General features: G+C 42.8%; 1 protein-coding gene across 1 annotated transcript in view; it reads right to left on the minus strand.

Annotated features, from left to right (window-relative positions):
* Nucleotides 1-1,606: 1,606 nt before the first annotated feature.
* asap1a (ArfGAP with SH3 domain, ankyrin repeat and PH domain 1a) overlaps nt 1,607-21,085 on the minus strand; it is a 25,111-nt gene continuing 5,632 nt past the window's right edge. Inside the window, exons 10-29 of the mRNA XM_084731872.1 lie at nt 20,862-20,870; nt 19,517-19,617; nt 19,235-19,304; nt 16,484-16,571; nt 16,247-16,295; nt 15,963-16,129; nt 13,536-13,669; nt 12,616-12,707; nt 12,346-12,532; nt 9,738-9,823; nt 9,448-9,563; nt 9,104-9,171; nt 7,415-7,522; nt 7,102-7,339; nt 6,102-6,260; nt 5,963-6,029; nt 5,814-5,878; nt 4,385-4,878; nt 4,177-4,299; nt 1,607-2,180 (exon numbers count right to left, since the gene is read on the minus strand). Coding sequence (XP_084587998.1) covers nt 2,106-2,180; nt 4,177-4,299; nt 4,385-4,878; nt 5,814-5,878; nt 5,963-6,029; nt 6,102-6,260; nt 7,102-7,339; nt 7,415-7,522; nt 9,104-9,171; nt 9,448-9,563; nt 9,738-9,823; nt 12,346-12,532; nt 12,616-12,707; nt 13,536-13,669; nt 15,963-16,129; nt 16,247-16,295; nt 16,484-16,571; nt 19,235-19,304; nt 19,517-19,617; nt 20,862-20,870 — 2,496 coding nt within the window. The 3' untranslated portion in view covers nt 1,607-2,105. The remainder of the gene's footprint in view (nt 2,181-4,176; nt 4,300-4,384; nt 4,879-5,813; nt 5,879-5,962; nt 6,030-6,101; nt 6,261-7,101; nt 7,340-7,414; nt 7,523-9,103; nt 9,172-9,447; nt 9,564-9,737; nt 9,824-12,345; nt 12,533-12,615; nt 12,708-13,535; nt 13,670-15,962; nt 16,130-16,246; nt 16,296-16,483; nt 16,572-19,234; nt 19,305-19,516; nt 19,618-20,861; nt 20,871-21,085) is intronic.

Genomic DNA, 21,085 nt, shown 5'->3' on the forward strand with positions numbered 1-21,085 from the left:
GGCATCAACATAACGGCTCCACCTCCAAACACTACTGCACAGACTGGCTCCAAATGAGGCCACCTGAAGAAGATGGTGGCGCTTGTATCAGAGATATTTTGGACTCACTTTGTACAGTGGGAGGAAGATGAGACGCGGCGGCCATCTTTGTTTATGTCATTTGTCTGGATAGATTGTTAGGCTGCTTCTTATTGGTTATTTTGAATAATATACAGACTACATGACAGCTCTGGCTGTATTACAGCCTCCTTACATGCATGAATCATCTAAATAGGATTTTCATACTCAGATGTCCAGTTCATTAATCACTTTAAACTTTAAACTGACCAACAACACAAACAAAACCTTCCTGATTTGATTTCAACACCACCACCTGAAATTTAGTCTGAAAAACTAAACTCATTTAAAACGCATCAATTTGAAAAGCCCTATATCAACAAATTAAGGAGATTGTGAAAATAATATATTGAGGGTTTTTTTTTTAAGGTGAAAAATCCTTTATGATTGAAAGCCATCCCAGATAAATGAAGTCTTATCAGTGTATAAATTATTGGACAGCTTTCATGTTGTCTGACCATTTTTAAGGGGGTTTTAAACCATGAAAAATGTAAAGAAAATGCAGAAATTCCATTTCATACCTTAATTGATCTCTGTACAATACCTTAATTGCATACTGATCAATGAGTAAATTAATGAACTTTTAAAGCAAAATGAAGAATTCAGTTTTATACTTATGTGAGTTATATTTTCAGTTTTATCATTTTCAGAACACTTAACACACTCAAATGTGTTAATTTATGAAAAGAAACTGCTACACTGAGTTTTTAAGTTAAATTCATTTTCATTTTCTGAATCTGACTTTTGACAGATTATCAATCAAATGCATAAACTGATTATTGATTGGTTTTATTCTTCTGGTGCACCACAGGGGTCCATCCTGTGTCCTCTATCATTTTACATTTTACCCTTCACTTCTTTTGGTGACATGGTAGAATCTGATTGGACGTTTCTTACAGCAATGCCCTCTGGGACTTGTAGTTGATTTCTCAGAGTGAAGTTAAGTGAAACAGCTTCAGGAAAATGTTGCTGCTATTTTTACTTTTTGAAAGAACTTGAAGAACACAAGGCTCAGACTACAGCTGAGATTAACCAGATTAAACAGGACCTGTACAGAGACACAGACAGGGGACAGGTGTGGACAGTATGTACAGAGACAGATGGACTGCAGGACACACACATTTTTTTTTTTTAACACGTAGATACAGTAAATACAGTTAGAGTGAACAGAGTCGGAGAGACGTGGGAATCTGAAGAGAAGGAAGAGTCACACCAACTCAGATCACCTGACGGACATTAAACTGTCCTGCCGTGAGACTCGCCTCAACCTTTTCACAACCGTTCATTTTCCAATTATCTGTCCATCATTTTCTTAATTAATTGTTTAATTAATCCTGTCACAATCTTGTTAGTTGAAAAATAGGTCCAAAAATTGGTCCAAACTTACCAAGCCATATCATATTGTTTCATATCATATCATATCATATCGTATCATATCGTAGTGCACCGTACATTAGCAAATTGTACCGCTTTGCACTGTACCGAATGAAGATTTCTGTAAAGATCGACCTGCACCGACTCTGTTGGATGATTCATTTGTTAATGTTGTGCTTCTTTTCTGTATTTTAATAATCATATGTTTTTGTTGTTTTTTGTGCTTCTGTGTGATTGGCTGGTGGTGTTATGAGCTGCTCGGCCAGCAGAGGGCAACGTTGGTCCGATGTTAAACTGTCCAGATTCCTCAGGAGATTAACCTAACCTCTAACCCGTGTGTGTGTGTGTGTGTGTGTTTTCCTTCTCTGAAGACTCTGTTGCTACCGCCCGCCTGGGACTGCATGCTGGGTTGCTATGGTAACACTGTCAAGCGGAGTAATAAAGTCTATTTACAGTGATGACTTCATTAACAGAGGCTTGGCTGAGTTTGTTCCTTCCTGTTGGTCAGCAGCTGGTTACTCACTGACTGTCTGATTCGGCCTACTGTCACCTGTGTGACCTCAGCAGGTGGGTGGGCTTGTGTAGTGGCAGCCTCACACTTGTCTCTGTGGCTGTCAATCACAGAGGTTGTGAACGAAGGACATGGGGAAGACGCCTTTCCTCTCTGGCTGTCCCTCAATATGTCCAATCTGAGAAAAAACACAAAATATCACATTACAGCAGATTGTATTACAGACTACACTATCAATCAGATTACAGCAAATTATATCACAATTTACTCTCGAAAGTGCAACAGATTATATTACAGATGACATTATTACTTAGATTACAGCGGATTATAGTACAGATTAGACTATCATTCAGATTACAGGAGATCATACTACAGATTTCAGCATATAATATTACAGATTACACTCATATTAGAGCAGATTATACTGTATGTTTCACAGGCCACATCAGATCAATTTACAAGAATTGCTACCTGGACATGGTGGACAGGTTTGTGTGTCCTGGTAGGGTCAGTTGCAGCAACTCACTGATTCATACAAGGTCTGTATGAATCAGGGAAACCGTGGCCCACTCTTGGTGCTGGACCTGGGAGGAAAGCTTACTGCAAACGTCTGGTGGCCTGGTCTTGACTTATGGGCCTCAAGTGGGCACAGCACAAAAGAACTACAGGGAGCCATTACCCACCACATAAAGGGACAGGCATTGGGGTATGGATTATTGTAAACTGGGCAACAGGCGAAGGTGGGGACCTTGGTATGCTGACACCCGGGAGGTGAAGTCATACCAACTAGATAAAGTTGGCCTCAACTCTACACACGGCATTGGTTCTGGAACCAAACTCATAAAAAAGGCTGGACTCTTTGTTTCTCTGGAATTGTCCAGTGTAAGAGGTGGCAGGCGGGTGTGGGGATACTCACAAGCCCCCAGCTGAGTGCCACTGTGTTGGAGTTCTCCAGGAAAATGAGAGGATTGCCAGTCAGAGGACAGCTCTGACTAAGGTGTGTGCTTATGCACTGACCATCTCTTCAGAGTATCTGGACCTCCTGAAGTACCTAGGTGGTGCCCTGGACAGGACACTGACATCAACACTCAACAGTGGAGAAACCTGGAGGGGGGTGATTGGGAGGAAAAGCCTGCCTGATCTGAACCAGACTGGCATCTTATTATTGGACTTTTGTGTTGTTCAATGGAGGTGGTTCATAAGTGTACCTGGTACCAGAACACCTGAGCCCAAAGGTCAATGATGGAGTTTGAGGTTATATCATCAGACCTGTGGCCTTATGTCTTGGACCCCTGGGTGAATAAAGGAACAGAGCTGTCAGCTGATCGCCACATGGTGATGAGTTGGATCAGACTGGCAGCTTCCAAACAGGCCAGGTAAACCCAAACATGTGAGGGTGAACTGGGATAGTCTGTTGGAGGCGCCTGTCTTCAGCTCTTCTGGAAGAATTTCACGTGCCTCCTGGAAGAGGCTGGGGACATGGAATCAGAGTGGGCCATGTTCAAAGGTTCCAATGACAAGGTGGCTGGTAGGAGCTTTGGCCAAAAACTTGTTGGTGCCTGTCATGATGGCAGCCTAATGTGAAGGTGGTTGGCTCAGAGGTCTCCTGGGTTTGGGAGGAGTTCAGGGAGGCTATAGAGAGGGACTTTCATTTCCTCAAGAAAGTTCTGGTTAACTGTTTGATGACTCAGGAAGGGAAAGTGGGACTTGGTTCAGGCTGTGTTAAGCCGAGGTGGAAATCTGCTGACCCAGACTGAGGATGTTGTTGGGCGGTGGAAGAAGGACTCTGAGGAACTCCTGAACTTGACTAACACATTCTCTGTGGCAGGGACAGAGGCTGAAGACTTGTGGGAGGACTCATCCATATCCCTGTAGAGGTCTCTGAGGTAGTCAAGAAGCTACCACGAAGCAAGGCGCCCACGTCTCTTCAGTGGAGGTTAATGGGAGTTTGTGGACAACCATGTTCCTTGGGGGATCTTATGGGGAAACTGTGGGAGTATGGTGTACTAGGGCTGTTTCGGGTACTGCATACTTCAAATGCATCAGTTCAGAGATGCCACCAGAGGTGCTTTCTTCTGTAGCTTGTCAGTTAAGTTTCTTTTTCCTGCTTGTTCTCATCTAGTCTATAATTGAACTGTTCAGTGAGTTTTGTGATGAAGCTGAGTGTTACCTACCCACCACTCCTGGTCCTCCTCTCCAGTGACGATGATGACTTCTCCCTCTGCGAAAGTCAGTTCATCGTCATTATCGGCTTGACAGTCGTAGATGGTTTTCACCCGCCGGATTTTATTCTTCACCTGCAGAATAGACAGAAAACAGACAAAATAAAGACTCTATTCTTTTCTTCCTGTGACAACTCATTATAATCTGACAGACTCTCACAGAGTTGATTTTGCGTGGCAGAGGGATGGGCATCTCCACAGGACCGGGTGGTGACACATCAACATCTTCAGCTGCCGGTCGAGGTGACAGCTCCCCCTGCAGGATAGATGACTGGCTGTCTGCTGCTGCTGCCATCTTGGGTCCCTGCGTCTCCGTAGAAATAGGGATGAGGCCAGGCCTGTCACTAAGCGATGGTTTGGGGGGGAGGTCTGCGATCTGGGGTTTGGGTGGAAGGTCTTTAAGGAGGGGCTTTGGGGGGAGGTCGGACAGGTGAGGTCTGGGGGGAAGGTCGAACAACTGGGGCTTCTCAGCCAATGGGGCTCTCTGAGCAGAGTCCACCGGGGTGAGGGGAGGTTTAGGGGACGCGTCAATGAAAGGAGGAGACTTCTGGGGTTCAGGCTGGGAGGAGGAGGAGGGTCTGTGGAGGAGGTCTGGAGGCTGGCTGGGTTTGTCCACAGAGGGGAGGTGTATGGTGTCGATCTTCCTTAAAGCCACTGAGAGACAAAAACACAAAACCAGGCTGAGAGACTGAACAAATGTAATATTCAGGTCATGTATCATCAGGGTAAGATGCCATGATATCTGTTTGGCTGCCAATTTTCAAGAGGGTGGGTCTTACGTAACATGAGCCAGTCGCTTCTATTGTTTTTCCAACCCAGTTTTGATGAAACTGCATCCACTTCCACATGACGAAAGCCTCTGTGATATATGTCAGCCAATCAGGGTCTATGGCTCTGAAGACAGCTGAGAATGGCCACTTTTGGCGCTGAATTTCTCAGTGTTAAGGAATGGCAAACATTAATAAACGTTAATTTGGAGTGAGGTAACAGCTTCAGTCAAGAACAAAGGCTGTATTATGTGCAGCTCTGGTTGTGTCTGATTGGTCTGTAAAATGAACAGCCAGCTGCAGTAGTTGTTGTGTGATGTAGTACGCCCGGCCTGCTAATTAGGCACCTCTCGGGGAGCCACTGTTCGGTGACCCTGTGGTTGCCATATTGGCACTACCACTGTTGAAACCATGTATTCCTGACTACATCTATCATTTTTCTCCTTTTGGCTACTCTAAACACTGATCAATGTCTGCAGTTCCTCCCAGGAAACTCATAAATATGCATAAGCAATAACTCTGCAGCTCTTTTATGGGAACTTAAATTCAGGGCACATTTTAAATGATCAAAATCTGATCCCCTCTTTACCAAACTCTGTGTTTCCTTACTAATAATATAAAGATCTTGTGGCCAAAGACCAGCAGGACCCACCAAACTTGAAAAGCATCATTTACCCCTGGAAATGGATTGGTAAAAGCAAAACCCTAAAACATTACAACTTATCTTGTTTGAAATGACCCTCTAAACAATGTTCTATTTGATGAAACTGCAATCATTTGTTAGCACAGCCTCTATGAGCAACTGACAGGTGGTCATCTCACCTTTCTGAGGTAGTTTGGGTAAAACTCTGGGTCCCAGTGTGGACTTGGTGTTACTGGAGGTCGTACTGGAGGAGGTCAGGAGAGGTCAAAGGTCACCACAGTTTGTACTTGTACTCATTATACTCAGAGTATTTCATGTGTCAATGTACCTCTGCTGCTGCTGTATTCCCTCAAACTTGTTGGTCCTGGTTCCAGGTGGGGGGGTCAGCTCACTTCCTGTGTGAGGACAGGCGGATTTTAGCAGCTGTCAGGTGTTTGATGGGTTTTGGACCATGAGGTGTGTCTTACCTTTACCTGCAGGACCCTGCAAGACGGGGCTTGGGGGGTCCGACAGGGTGCGCTTGTGTCCAGGTGGAGGGGGAGGCGGCCTCTTCTTCAGGGTGGAGCTTCCTCCTCCGCTGATTTGAGAGGTGAGGGGGAGGGAGGTGGGTGGGGCAGAGGCGGGGCCTAAAGGAGAAGAGTGACTTGATGCATTCAATGTCAAAAATACATCACATTGTATAAAACATTACATTTAATTGATCGTTAATTAACTGTGAGAAGGAATTATTCATTAAAAGGTCACTGTGGAACAGAGCTGCAACTGTTCAATATAGTCAAACTACAGGACCACTTAAACTTCCCTACGCTCTTAGAAATAAAGCTGTTAACTAGAACCATAAAGGGTTCTTCAGCTTGTCCCCATAGGCTCCTGTCAGAACCTTTTATAAAGGTTCCACTTGGAACCCTTTCAGACAGTTCTACCTAGGACCTAACATAAACATGAAATATACCAAAAACCATCTGTGAAGTTTCAACCCGAACACTAGGGGTGGTTAATCTGTCTGATTTCCCGATCCGATTCGATTACGATTACTGAGGTCCCAATTCGATTACCAACCGATTTTCAATTATTAACGATTAGCGATTATTGATTTTCCATTTGACAACAGTAACCCAAAATACACCACAAAGTTATTGCACCATTAAAAAAACAGTCAGTTGCTGAATTACTTAACTTTTACTGAGTAACAACTCAAAGCACTTCCTGTGTAGTGTAGTTGTAACTTCAGAATTATTTGTTTTAACTTGGCAAAACTTATTGTAGCTTTACTAGCTTATATACTACTATACTATATACTCCTCAAGATATTCAAAAACCCCTGAAATCCCCTCAAGATCTTCAAAACTTCAGAAACCCCCTCACTATCTTCTGAACCACTATCAGAAACCTCTGGAATCCCTACAACCTTAAGAAACCTCTGGACCTGTGAGAAAGATATGTGGCCCCTCTTCCTCAGGCTCTTACCTCTTCCCTGGCTCCTCGCAGCAGGTGAAGGTCCTAAGGTGTCAGGCCCGGGGGATGGAGGGTTGTCAGAGGAGGTGCTGTAAACTGGGTTGGCAAATGCCCCATAGGAGAGACGCTGCTTGTCCTTGTGAGGAGGGACAAAGGAGGCTGGCAAAGAGAGCTTCTCCTGAGAGGACAGACTGGAGGACGGACAGAAGCTCTGAGGACGGAGAGAGCGCTCCTTCTTCACTGGGCTGGGCTGCAGCAGAAGGCATGAGGTCATTAACACACAAAGACCAGCTGATCCAGTCTTTTCTGATTGGCTCAGTGTTACCTTATCGTCCAGCTCGTCATCGCTCTCATCCAGCTCATCCAGCCTGAGGTTCCAGTCATATTCAACATGAACATGAGGGTTAAACCTGCCAGAAACCGCCTCCACCAACTGGAGACAGAGACAAACTGGTTAATGTTCTTACCATCATGTTCTTAGTGAGAACTACAGGGTTCTGTGTGAGTCAATGATCAGCAGACTGTGGTTCTGAGCTCAGGAACACTGAGGTTACCGTTAAACATCTTCAGTGACAATAAATTAATTTGTTACTCTACTGGCTGAGTCTGGGGCCGGGTGGCAGCAGATGAAGGTCTGAGATATCGACGAATCCAGCGACCACTTCGTGTGATCCACCATCTAGTAGTGCTACCACTACCGGTGTCTGATGGCTGTGTCTAGACGGGAACCCCACATTTGTGAGATTCTCATGAGATTTTTCAGGGTTGTGGTCAAAATATTCACTCTCGCAAGATCTCGTGGGTCTGGGGTTTCCTTCTAGACACCGTGTCTGCTGACAGAGATGGATAATTGGATTGACAGTAGTGTGACCAGTGTTGGGCACGTTACTTTGAAAAAGTAATTAGTTATAGTTACTAGTTACTTCTCCCAAACAGTAACTGAGTTAGTAACTGAGTTACTCCACTATAAAAGTAATTAGTTACCAGGGAAAGTAACTATTGCGTTACTTTTTTTTTTTTTAATCCAGCTTTTGCTGCTTGGACGGCGTGGCTCCGTGTCCTTCTTTGTTAGCGGAGCTCACATTAACAGCACCTGACCTGCTGTCATCATTACCGGTGTCAACAGTGTTTCTGGCCACTAGTTTAGTAGAAGCGCGTGCCGTTGAAAGGTGCTTCATTAAATTGGAGTTGCTTACAGCGGACGTGGACAAACTCTTTGCTCTGGGACATAATGTACACTCAACATGTACATTTTTACCTTTTACCTCGATGAGATCAAAGTAGTGCCTGTATTTCCACCTCGAAAACGCCGTCTTTCCCTGCGACTCCGGACTCGCTATCTCTGATAGTTTGTGTGTGCGTGCTGCTATGTGCTGGGTTTGTGTGTAAACACCTGCCCACCTGATGTCTCTGGTTGGCTGAACATGAAATCTTACTCTATCTTAGCCAATCATCATTACTTAGGCGGTTATCTCGCCCCTCCCCTCCCCTCCCCCTCACCAAAGGGAAAAAAACACACATTTGCAGCTCCTGTGTCTGTGTGAGCCAAGTCGGATGACAGCTTCAGTAACGCGCAGTAACGGCGTGTTGGTAACGGTAATGGCGTTGTAATGATAGAAAAAGTAATTAGTTAGATTACCCGTTACTGAAAAAAGTAACGGCGTTTTATTTTAACGCCGTTATTCCCATCACTGGTTGTGACAATGGCCAGAAATGGATAATGGAGAAGAGAAAAAGCGGACCACCTCTACCACATAATTGGAGTATTGTGTAATATATATTAAAAATATATATATGTATTCACATTTTTCATCAGGTATTCATGATTTTCAGGAACAAAGTTCCTTTCTGTTCATATTTTTGATCCACTATGACACATGGTGGTTCTCTGTACACTCAGTGAATCTTCATCAAGTAAAGCTTTAGGTTTTATAGTTTGAGTTCAACTGTTGGAGCAGCTGAACTAAACATAGATGTTGATTTATTGTTGATTGGTTGTAGTGATGTTTCTTACCAGTTCTTCACACTGGGAGTTCTTCAGCCTGTGGGCAATGTCCAGTGCTGTCTCTCCACTCTGATTGGCTGAGAAGACACAAGCAGCTTGTAAATAACACAGCGATAGAGCTAGGCTAACACCTTCCCTGTGCTTCCAGTCTTTGTGCTAAGGTAGGCTACCTATGTCCTGGACCTCTCTCTGTTCTGGACACACTACTGATATCCGTCTCTGTAGAAGATGGACAACAAGAAGTTTTACATAAATGTTGGAATGCTCCTTTAGTTGGTTGAGTTAAAAACTTTATGGATCACAGTATGGAGCGTAGCTTAGCTTGTGTTAGCATCATGTTGGTTTGCTCTTACTGATGTGGATGTCAGGTTTCCCTCTCAGCAGCAGCTTCACGCACTGTGGTTTGTTGTACAGACAGCAGTAATGCAGAGCTGTGTTTCCTCTGTCCGTCTGTCCATCCAGGTTACCACTGTGCACAAACAGACACACACACATCAACACAGCAAATTAATACACTGCTAACATGCTGCTAACACCAACAAGTTGATCCTAGATTGTTAGGACAGATCTCCAAGTTGGAAAAAACATGATCAGCTAGAAGATCAGCCCTCATATTGATCAGGAGCTACTATGAGTTTTATACCTGTTCTGGACCAGGAAGTCAACCAAGTGGAGCGAGGAGTGATCAGCTGTCCAAACACAGTGATGTAAGGCTGTCTCTCCTGCTTCCTGAACAAGGAACATGTTTAACGGAATAACATGTCAATATCACACAAATATAACAAAACTTTCAGAGTTCAGAATAAACAAAGATCCTCGAAACCTCCTCAAAGACCTTCTCAGTCCTGTAAGAACCTCTCAGTAAATGCAAGTTCTTCCTCTAAAACCCTCCTAAGGGACTTGTAGAACATCCCTTTTTTAGCACCAGACCCCTCTAAAACCCCTGACAATCCCACATGGAGTAATCCCCTTCTGTAAGTTACTGGGAAAACCAAACTAGAACTAGAACTAGAGTCTTCCAAAGATCCTGAGACCTCTAAAAGGACACTCAATGTTCCCCCAGAATGTCCTCAAAACTTTCTGGAAAGTCTTAAGTGATGCTTGGAACCCTTTTAGATTGATGTAAATCTAGATTTCTGTCCACAAGGAACTACAGTTAAGATCACCTAAGATTAAGGAAACCCCATCAAGGATCTCTGCAATCTTCTCAACCCCAGAACCAAGGGCAGTGGGAACCCCCTTGAGGGCAAAGAAAAAGACACATTCTGCAAGCAGAGAGGCACAACCTTTTGCACCCTCAAACACATCTTGCCTGGATGTCCCAAAATACTGGCAGAAGGCCGATACAGGTAGAGGTACCACAAGACCCTTACAGAAATTTCTGAATGGACAGACCACCAGAAGGTCATCACGAACAAACATCAGGCATCATTACCTGAAGTTGAGGGCAGGGAGATAAGGCTCTTAAGGCAAGAACAACTGCCAAGAACCTGCCCTCAATTTTGAATCAAGCTTCTGACTGGGAGATGCAGGTTGACCTGAAGAAGAGAGGCATCTTTCCAAAAGAGATGGCATTATCGTTATTCCGACTAGAAATGGCTCTTCTATCCAGGAGCACAAAAAACATCTTAGTAGCTGAAATCACAGAGCCCTGAGAGGACAGGCTAGCCATCTCTCACCAACTACATGTAGCCAAGTACCAGGATTTAATCGATGAGGCTCTTGTCAAAAGATGGAATGCAATCTTATTTCCCACTGAACTTGGCTGCTGTGGTTTCACAGCAACATCAGAGCACTATTTGTTCCAGAAGGTCAGTTTGAAACCCAGACAACTGTAGAAAGCCACTGGCGAGACTGCCATGGCAACTGAGACCAGCTGAAGATGGTTGTGGTTGAAAGGAGCCCACAGCTGGAATCCTTCTGCAGGTGAAAGCTAATTTAGTCTTCACTGCCCCACTCAGGCGAAGTGTACAGCTTAAGGGGAGAAACATTTGTGATCTTCAGATACCTGCTGAAGATGCAGAATGGTTCCAAACAGTGTGAATGATCTGACTACCAGGAAATACCACCAAGAAGAGGGATGTGCAGCACAGTATCTTAAGTAGCTCCTGCAGTTTCTGCTTGTAGAAAAACATCTTCAATGTTTTTTTAACCAGAACAACTGACACATCTTAATAAACATCTAGAACCTCCTCATATAGCCCTGGGATTTCCCTGAATTTGAAAGGACATGTGAACCCCCTCTGAATCGAAGACTCCTTCAATTAAGTCCTTAACACATGAAACCCATTAAAACTTGTACATAAACTTGTAAACTGTATAATGTCCTGAAGGAGCTCAGCTACAACCTATTAAACACAATCCCATAAAGGATTCTTCCTCAGAGTCCATCTGAAGCTGTCAAAGACCGTGGGGACCTCTTTGAAAGCCATTTACACCTCCTGGATAACAAGAACAGCCTCAATCCCTGAATTTCCTCCAACCTCCTGAATGTCCTAGGAAATCACATCTTTGAGGGTACTGAATTGTCTTCAAAAACTCTTGGGATCCCTGAAAGAGACCACAGAACACCTTTAATTGCCCTAAAAGACTACTGAGTTATACCCGAAACCCTTATTAAATTATGTGACAGGCTCTGAAGGAACTCAGGTACATCAGGATCCCTCCAATCTCTTCAAACCTTCCATAACGTACCATGGATCAAGACAACCTTCTTGAGGAGTCTTCTGAGGTCCATCAGAACAAGTTTTAAATAGTGTTTCAGGCATAAATGGGTTGTGTGTTTCCTTTCCAGGATCCCATGAGTTTTCTGAAGACATTTCAGGAGGCTTTGAGGTAGCTCCAGACTTTGAGGTAGCTCCAGACTTTGAGGTAGTGTCAGACTTTGAAGTAGCTCCAGTTTTTGCAATAGCTCCATATTTTTAAGTAGGTCCAGACTTTGAGGTAGGTCCAGAAATCTCTGACACCATTTCCCAGGTCTTTAGGGAGGTTTGGTCAGGGAAAACACAGAATTACATCTACCTGGACCGGGGTTTCGGGGATCCTTGATGGGATTGTAGGTGTTTTTTCTGCTTACTTGATTTATCTTGGACCTGCTACACACATTTAAACATGTTCCAGGTAGCACTGAGGAGTTCCCAGGAAACTCATCTAGAAAATTTAAAGAGGTATCATATTTTCTTTTCAGGATCTTAAAGATTTTTGAAGACATTTCAGGTTGTAATGATTGACAGATCGAGCATCCCACCCACCTTTCCTGGTTCTGGGAGGGGCTGCAGTAGGTCCACCCCCTCAGCATACAGCTGGATGATTGACAGCAGGTCTCTGGATTGCACCGCCTCATACACCTCATCCAGACTGCTGGTTGCCGTGGAGAGACTACGCCTGACAAACCTTCGGTCGATGTACTTGGCATTGATGAACTCCTTCCTTGCCGTCCTGCAAGACAGCAGCAGGTTCATACATCAAACATACAATTTTACTCAGTATATAAACATGAATATATACAGAGAGACACTCACATATCACTGGAAGCTGTCGGCTTCAGAGACAGAGATGGTAGGCTGGCTTCCATGATCTCATTAAAACTACTGTTCCCAACATTCCTAGCAAGCTGGCAAAAAGGAAGAAGAGAAAACGTAAACAAAGGTTGTGATCGAGTAGTCTTTTTTGCTTTTGCGTTTTACTCTAAATGGAAGGAAAGGTGTTTTGATGCTCCCTTTATCTCCTTCAGCAGAGAATTCACAGGACCATCCTTCTTGAAAGGAGAAAAATGTTTTACACAACATATATGAGAACTGTGAGGAGACAAAGAAGAGAGACAGGACCTGGATGTGACCATGTTTATAATAACGTAATGCAGTGAAAACATAAACATGTCATTGAGGAGACAAATATATTTAATAGAAAATCTGTCTGTTTCATACACTTCGCTGATAAACCACAGAACTGTAGAGTAACTTTAGGCTCCAAAGATCAGAGTTTTTATATAATCTTGAATTTTGTATCCATCTTTAAATCTATAAAGTGGTGCATAAACTTGCTCTGCAGAAACCTGGGTATCTTTTTTCATTTCAATTGGTAATGAAGTCGTACTCTTCACTATCCACACTGAGAGCCTGCAGGGTCATAGGGTGACAGATCTAAGGTCCACCTTTAGTGGTACAGACCCACGACAATAATATCCACCGTCACATGTTTACACAGAACAGATGGATCCTCTGAGAACCACGGTTCTCTTCTTCTGAGTCATTATGAATCATCTGTCACATCTTTCCTGGATCCTGAAAACTTGTCAGCAAAAGATGACAGACAGACAGGTGGACAGACAGACAGGTGGACAGACAGGTGGACAGACAGACAGGTGGACAGACAGGTGGACAGACAGACAGGTGGACAGACAGGTGGACAGACAGACAGGTGGACAGACAGGTGAGGTTACCAGCAGCTCAGAGGTTCCCAGTTTGTCCAGTTCCAGACTCTGTATTCGGGACACATGGACTCCCATCTCTCTGTGGATCCCCGAACACTCGATGCAGGTCAGGATGCCGAGGTTAGTGGAGATCCACCGAGGATCTACACACACACACACACACACACACACACACAAACACACAAACACACACACACACACACACACACACACACACACAAACACACACACACACAAACACACAAAAACACACACACACACACACACACACACACACACACACACACACACACACACACACACACACAAACACACACACACACAAACACACAAAAACACACACACACACACACACACACACACACACACACACACACACACAAACACACACACACACACACACACACACACACACACACACAAACACACAAACACACACACACACACACACACACACACACACAAACACACACACACACAAACACACAAAAACACACACACACACACACACACACACACACACACACACACACACACACAAACACACACACACACACACACACACACACACAAACACACACACACACACACACACACAAACATGTTTTTTAACATTTTATGAGGTGAACAACATGTTTAACCTTCAGGAACTCAGAGAGCTCAAACATTTTAATAATAAAAAAAAAAAAATCAAAATAATAATAATAATATGCAGATTGTTCAGTCATGGACTGGGACCCTATCAGAGACATTTAAACACATATAATAAATTGTTAATAATGTAAATATTCAACAAAACTTAGTTTTCCATAAACTTAATGTGTAATTTACTCCATGATGTAAATCATGTAAGAGATTCACTGAGTAGAACATGAGCTCATTATTTACAGCAGTCACTTGTTTGAACCCAGTTGATCCAAAATGGTTGATAATAAAACATATTTGCACAACAAAACATACATCATGTGTAAGCTGTTAATCCTTTGCAAATGAATATAAAAACATGCAGAACATTTAACATGCTTGTTGTGTTGTTTTAAAATAATGTGACTAACAAGCTGGAATCACCAACAGTGATTCAATCTGAACTTTAATTTTCATTTTCACTCACTAAACATTTAGCATTTATTAAAAAGTCATACATTAACAAATACAAAGCAAAGCCTCTCTCTACAAACAAAAGAACTCCAAATGTTCCAACTGACCCGCACCAACCCGTAATGTTTGTTACTTCTCTTCTTTAAATAAACTTGAATCTTTGAATTTTGCTGTGATGCTGCAGCTCAGACATAAAGACAAATAAACACCTGATGACTGATGAGAATTATAAAATGTTAACTTTTATACATGCTGGTAAATTACATTAGCAGTTGAAATTAAAATTGTATGTATTTATGTACATTTTGTGATAGATTTTCCAGGTTTTTATACATAAACCTAACAGGGTGGACATGAAAACTTTGTAACTTTTCAAAAACTTTGGCAGTTTAATTCTTCATAATTTAGCCTGACAGGGAGGAAGTTTATGAGTTGGACATGCAGGATAACATCGCAAAAATGTCATGAGGCAAACAAATATAATAATAAATATAATCAATAATAATACAAATATTCATAGTTAGTAATATGTAGTTGTACTTCTATGACTAGATTTTCAAGTCTGTACTTTTACTTGTACCAAAGTATGCATTACACCATATAATCTACTTAGTTACTCTTAAAACCATAGTTGAGTACTGAGTACAATTTGAATTAATATCCAAACCTTTCATCTGCAATTTTGTAGCCAATCAGGTGACCTGATCACAAACGGACCAATAAGAACAAAGATATATGGGCGAGTAACTAAAGAGTGCAACAGCACAGGTTTGGGGTCAGGACCTTAATGATTAATCATCAATTGATTAATCACCTTTGAGAATTTACTCAATTAAAACCAAGTTCATGGATATTTAACCAACAGTCCAGAAATGGCACCTCCTTTGACAGTTTTGTTTGACAGAGCTTTGAATGAGAAAAAAATAACAGAAACGTTTTGTAAATTAAAAATGATTAATGATTGATTGATTGCTGGTGTTTTTAAACTATTAATTAAGAAAAATGCACAAAAAACAGCCTGTGAAATCTTGGAGACACTGATTAGAAATCTCCATAAACAGAATTTTCTGACATTTTTCATGAAAAATTACTTTAAACATCAAGCAATTATCAAAATATCTGAAGAGTTTAATTTTTTTTTGGTCAGTCACAGGATTTATTGATCTGATGTTTAACACCATCCAACAGCAGTTACACCTCTCAGACTCTGACTACATTTTGTTGATGATATTTACAGACTTTGATTTTTCATATTTATAATGAGTTTCCAACACACACACACACACACACACACACACACACACACACACACACACACACACACACACACACACTGACCTGCAGCTCCACAGTCACAGCAGTTGTCATTGCCTGGCGACCGCAGCACCTCATCGATGATGCTCTTGGTGAGCTCCTCCTCCTCCTCCACACCTGAACTCTGAGCTCCGCCCTGAAACGCCACGTTCAGGGCCTCCTCCTTACTGTTGGTCAGCACAGACACCCAGCTGGAATACACACACACACACACACACACACACACACACGTGTGTCAGTTAAATGTGAAACACGTCGAGCTCTTCATCATCATCGTCATCATCGTGGAACTGATGAAGATGTCTCACCTGACAAACTCCACCTCGTCTTCAGCCTGGAAGTGGTATGTCCGGTTATCTGCAGGAGGAAGAAGACGAGAACAGAAACAGACTGATGACAGAGTTTGTCCAGCAGAGGGAGCTGACAGGTTGAACAGAGTCACTGAAGGATCCTGATCACAAATATTCAAAATGAACAACAGCTGATGTTTTAATTATTTAAAATTATAGACATATAAATGTCTGTTCAGACACAGACGGACTTACGGGAGATAAGGTCAAAGCACTTCTTGTCCTCTGAGCTGGGTTTCACCTGACAGGTGAGCAGGTTCAGTCTGACAGGCTGTCTGTTAGACTGAGACACACACACACACACACACACACACACACACACACACACACACACACACACACACACAGAAACGGTTCATGTTTGAGCACATTAACAACAAATCATATTAACGCTCCTTCACACATCTCAGCAGCCAACTCTCAAATCTCTGATATCAGACTGTCCTCGAACGCACCAACAAGGTGAGCCGATGATAAAAGAACTTTGATTAAAAAATAAAATAACACTGATGGATTCTCTCTCTGTTAACTTTATTGATAAAGTCAAACATCACAGAGGACGGACGAGTCTTTATAATCTGAACACCGTCTGTCCTCAGAAAAACTGCTTTCATCAGTAATTTGGTTTTGGTGTTTTGGTTTGTTTGTTTTTTCCCCTTTGGTTTGTTTTTTTGTTCTGTTTTGTTTTTTTGTTTGTTTTTTGTTCTGTTTTTTTCCTTCCCTCTTACCTGTCTGGGGTCAACAGATGTAAATGAGCGTTTTTTTGCTGACTCTGACATATTTACATCATTCACACTGATGTTCATTAATGTGTCCTGTCCCTGTTAAATAAATAAATAAACTCCGTGTACTGGACAGACCACAACACAAGATTAAAATCAATATAAAACTGATCAATAATTTATTTGACTGAACAGAATTTGTATTTATGAAACGTGGACTTTGCTGACATCACGTTGACTTCGGTCTGCATCCGTCTGATGAACACTTCAGGGAAATATGAGAGGTGATTTCCTGTCATCTGACAGCAGAACAGCTGCTGAATATTTAATCATGTGACTCAGCATTAACACGCCCCATTAAAACCATTAAAACCAGCTGAGTGCTTCCTGTCTGCATCCTTTCACTGAGCCTTTTTACTGCTGCTCATTAAAACACAGATTGTTCCTTTAAATTCAGTAACAGCTTCTGTCTGAAATCTTCTTCACATTAAAGTAAATATCATGTATAATAATGTATAATATTAATATATGATCTGTTCTTTAAATGGAGCTGAATGTCAGGAAACATAAAGTGAAATATTCTGCAGTCACACAGTAAATATAACATACTGTATACGCAGGATTGTAAACATGTCTGCTGACTTTTATTAAAGGAGCTCCGATCAGGATCTTTGGCTCGATCACTAGAAGCAGAATCAGCTGATACTGTTCACAGTGTTGTATTTTGAGAAAAAAGAAACGAGTTGAACATGATCACAGATGTACTTGGACCAGAATATGGTTGAGTTTGCTGATAAAATTTGATTTTTTAGTAGAATTATCATAAATTCATTGTTTTGATTTTAACATCTAATTATAAAAAAGCAGCAGTGAATGAATAATTAAGTCCTGACAGGTGGAGGTTGATGTATTTCAACAAAAGAAAAATGAGAAAAAAACAGAAACTTTTCTGTTTTAAACCATTTTCATGGAGATTCCAGAGTTTATGAGGTGCACCTAAATGCACCATGAAGTTGTGCTTATGTGTATCAAACTTTGTCGTCTGATTGGCTCCTCCGATCAGCCTGAGGTAATGCACACGCGTCCACACGCCTGAAGCAGGTCACAGCCTCTCGACCAAATGACGCGGCTGCAGCAAAGAAATGATGTTCCTCTTCTATGTCGAAGTCCTCGGACATTTTCTTCTTTGTTGAAAGTTTGTGAAGTCAACTGTGCGTCTAACAAGTCAGTGTTTCTGAGCAGATCTCTCTCTGTTGTCCGAGTCTCTTCCAGGTAGCATGTAAACACAGGTGTGAAGGTATCGAGATCTCGTGTATCTCGTGTCGCGTCGTTTGGTCGAGAGGCTGTGACCTGCTTCAGGCGTGTGGACGAGGATCAGGTCTGAGAGGCTACAGTTCACATTTAGACTAAAAACATGGTGGACGTCTTTCTGGGTCAAAATTTAATGTCGCGGCTTACGGACACTTGGATCACAGCACACCAGCAGCACGGAGACGTTCTGTGGGTTTTTTTGTGTTCTTTTTTTACATTTTCAAACTGGTCACCGTTCAGTTGTTCTGGATTTGTCTGCAGTTCTGTTTTCCACTGAAGCTCCAGGAGAGTTTTATGAACTGGAGATCTTCATCATCCTCACATCAGAACATGGGAAGGAGATACTGAGGGAACATTCAGTTCTGGGTGAACTATCACTTTAAGAACCATGTTAAAGGGATAGTTCACCCAAAAATGAAAATTCAGTCATTATCTCCTCACTCAGGAGACTTGGATTACACCCAACGAGCAGTATGGAGGCAATTTAGGAGTTTTGTTTTTTTTTTCGTTTGAAAGTGGTCACCATTCACTTCCATTATTTGTGAGATTCTGTTTTTCTATAAAACTCCACCCTTTAATATACGATCTACCTGCACAGATTTTGTAAAACATGTCAAACACAATAAATACAAAGTGCTGAACATGTCGACAAAGGGACAAATAAGAGTCTGTAAATTAGAAAACACTCCACTGAACATTTATTAATGACAGTCATCTGAAAAAGATCTTAAAGTAACACATGGTCATGTGGGCTTTATTTACTTTACAGACTTTCTGCACAGTTTTTGTTCCCATGAGTACAGAAAGGGAACCCAAAGTTCACTGACTTTACTCTCTAACGCAGGGGGCGCTGTCAGGAAAATAAAATCTTTCTGACCAAAGAAAAAGTCAGAACAAACATGAATGTACTTACTGTAGCGTGAGATATAGTGAGGACGCCGCTCTTCACTGAGCATTTCCTGCGCTGCCAGACCTTCCTCAGCCTGATGGAGAGAAAATGGACAAACTTAAAACGGGCAAATATTGACTCGAGTTTGGTGGAGACAGAAAAATCACAATGTCCATCAAATCCATCAAATGGAGGACATTATTGACGATTATAGTATACATATGGCAAATTAAATGTAAATTCAGTTTCAGCCAATCAGAAGCCTTGTTAGCACCTGTACAGGTGAACGTAAAGACAGAGTCTCACCCATCACTCTTCTTCAGCAGGTATCCTCTCTTCTCACTGCCAAACTCTTTGTTCCCCTGCAGCTGGTGCATACTGTAACCACTCTGTTTACTCTGAGAGTCCTGACACACACACACGCACACACACACACACACACACACACACACACATGCACACACACATACACACACACACACACACACACACATACCGCACACACATACCGCACAAACACATGCACACATACCGCACACACACACACGCACACGCACACACACACACCGCACGCACGCACACACACACACACACACACACAGACACACACACATACCGCACACACACATGCACACACACACACACACACACACACACACACCGCACACACACATGCACACACACACACACACACACACACACACACACCGCACGCACACACACACACACACCGCACGCACGCACGCACACACACACACACACACACACCGCACGCACGCACACACACCGCACGCACGCACACACACACACACACACACGCACACACACCGCATACACGCACACACACACACACACCGCACACGCACACACACACACACACACCGCATGCACATGCGCACACACGCACACACACACACACACCGCACACACACACACACACACACACCGCATGCACATGCACACACACACACACACACGCACGCACACACACACACATGCACACACACACACACACACACGCACGCACACACACACACGCACACACACACACACACACGCACGCACGCACACACACACACACACGCACGCACACACACACACACACACGCACACACACACACACACACATGCACACACACACACACACACACACGCACACACACACACACACACATGCACACACACACACACACACACGCACGCACACACACACACGCACACACACACACACACACACACGCACGCACACACACACACACACACGCACACACACAATTATTTTGCAATGCTATGAGCAAAGCAACCACATTTAAACACTAATATGTTAATAATAATAATTATCTCATAACTACTGTAGGAATGCACAACAACATGTTAATTTAAATAGAGCTGTTTGTTTTTGTTGCCATGGTGATATCAGTTAGATTTTAAAGATTAAATCATCTTTCAGCCTTTCTGTGTATAAACTACGGTCATATCATCTGCTGATTAAAATACAAACATGTGAAAGCAGATAATTATCAGCTTGACATCATGCGTCTCTACTCATAACACAGATGGTTCATACTGATAATAAACATGTGACTGTTTCCATGCAGGTGAGGATGAAGATGAAACTGAGGATGAAGAGGAAACCTTTTTTCAGACTTACTCTCCTGGACTTCAGTCAGAGAGGGCAAGACAAAGAGAGACAGAGAGGCAGAGGTCAAAGGTCAATAGATGAGTGAGACAGGCCACAGACCACACCCCCTGACCCTGCCCTGTGATGTCACAGCCAGTCAGCTGTGTGCAGGTGTGTGAGCAGTGAGCTCAGGTTCAGCTGAGAAAACAGCTGATAAAGAGTCAAAGCTACAAGTCAACTACAACTCCCAGGGT

Source organism: Lutjanus erythropterus, chromosome 12 (genome assembly GCF_056507025.1).
Source record: "Lutjanus erythropterus isolate fLutEry1 chromosome 12, fLutEry1.hap2, whole genome shotgun sequence".
NCBI lineage: Eukaryota > Metazoa > Chordata > Actinopteri > Lutjaniformes > Lutjanidae > Lutjanus > Lutjanus erythropterus.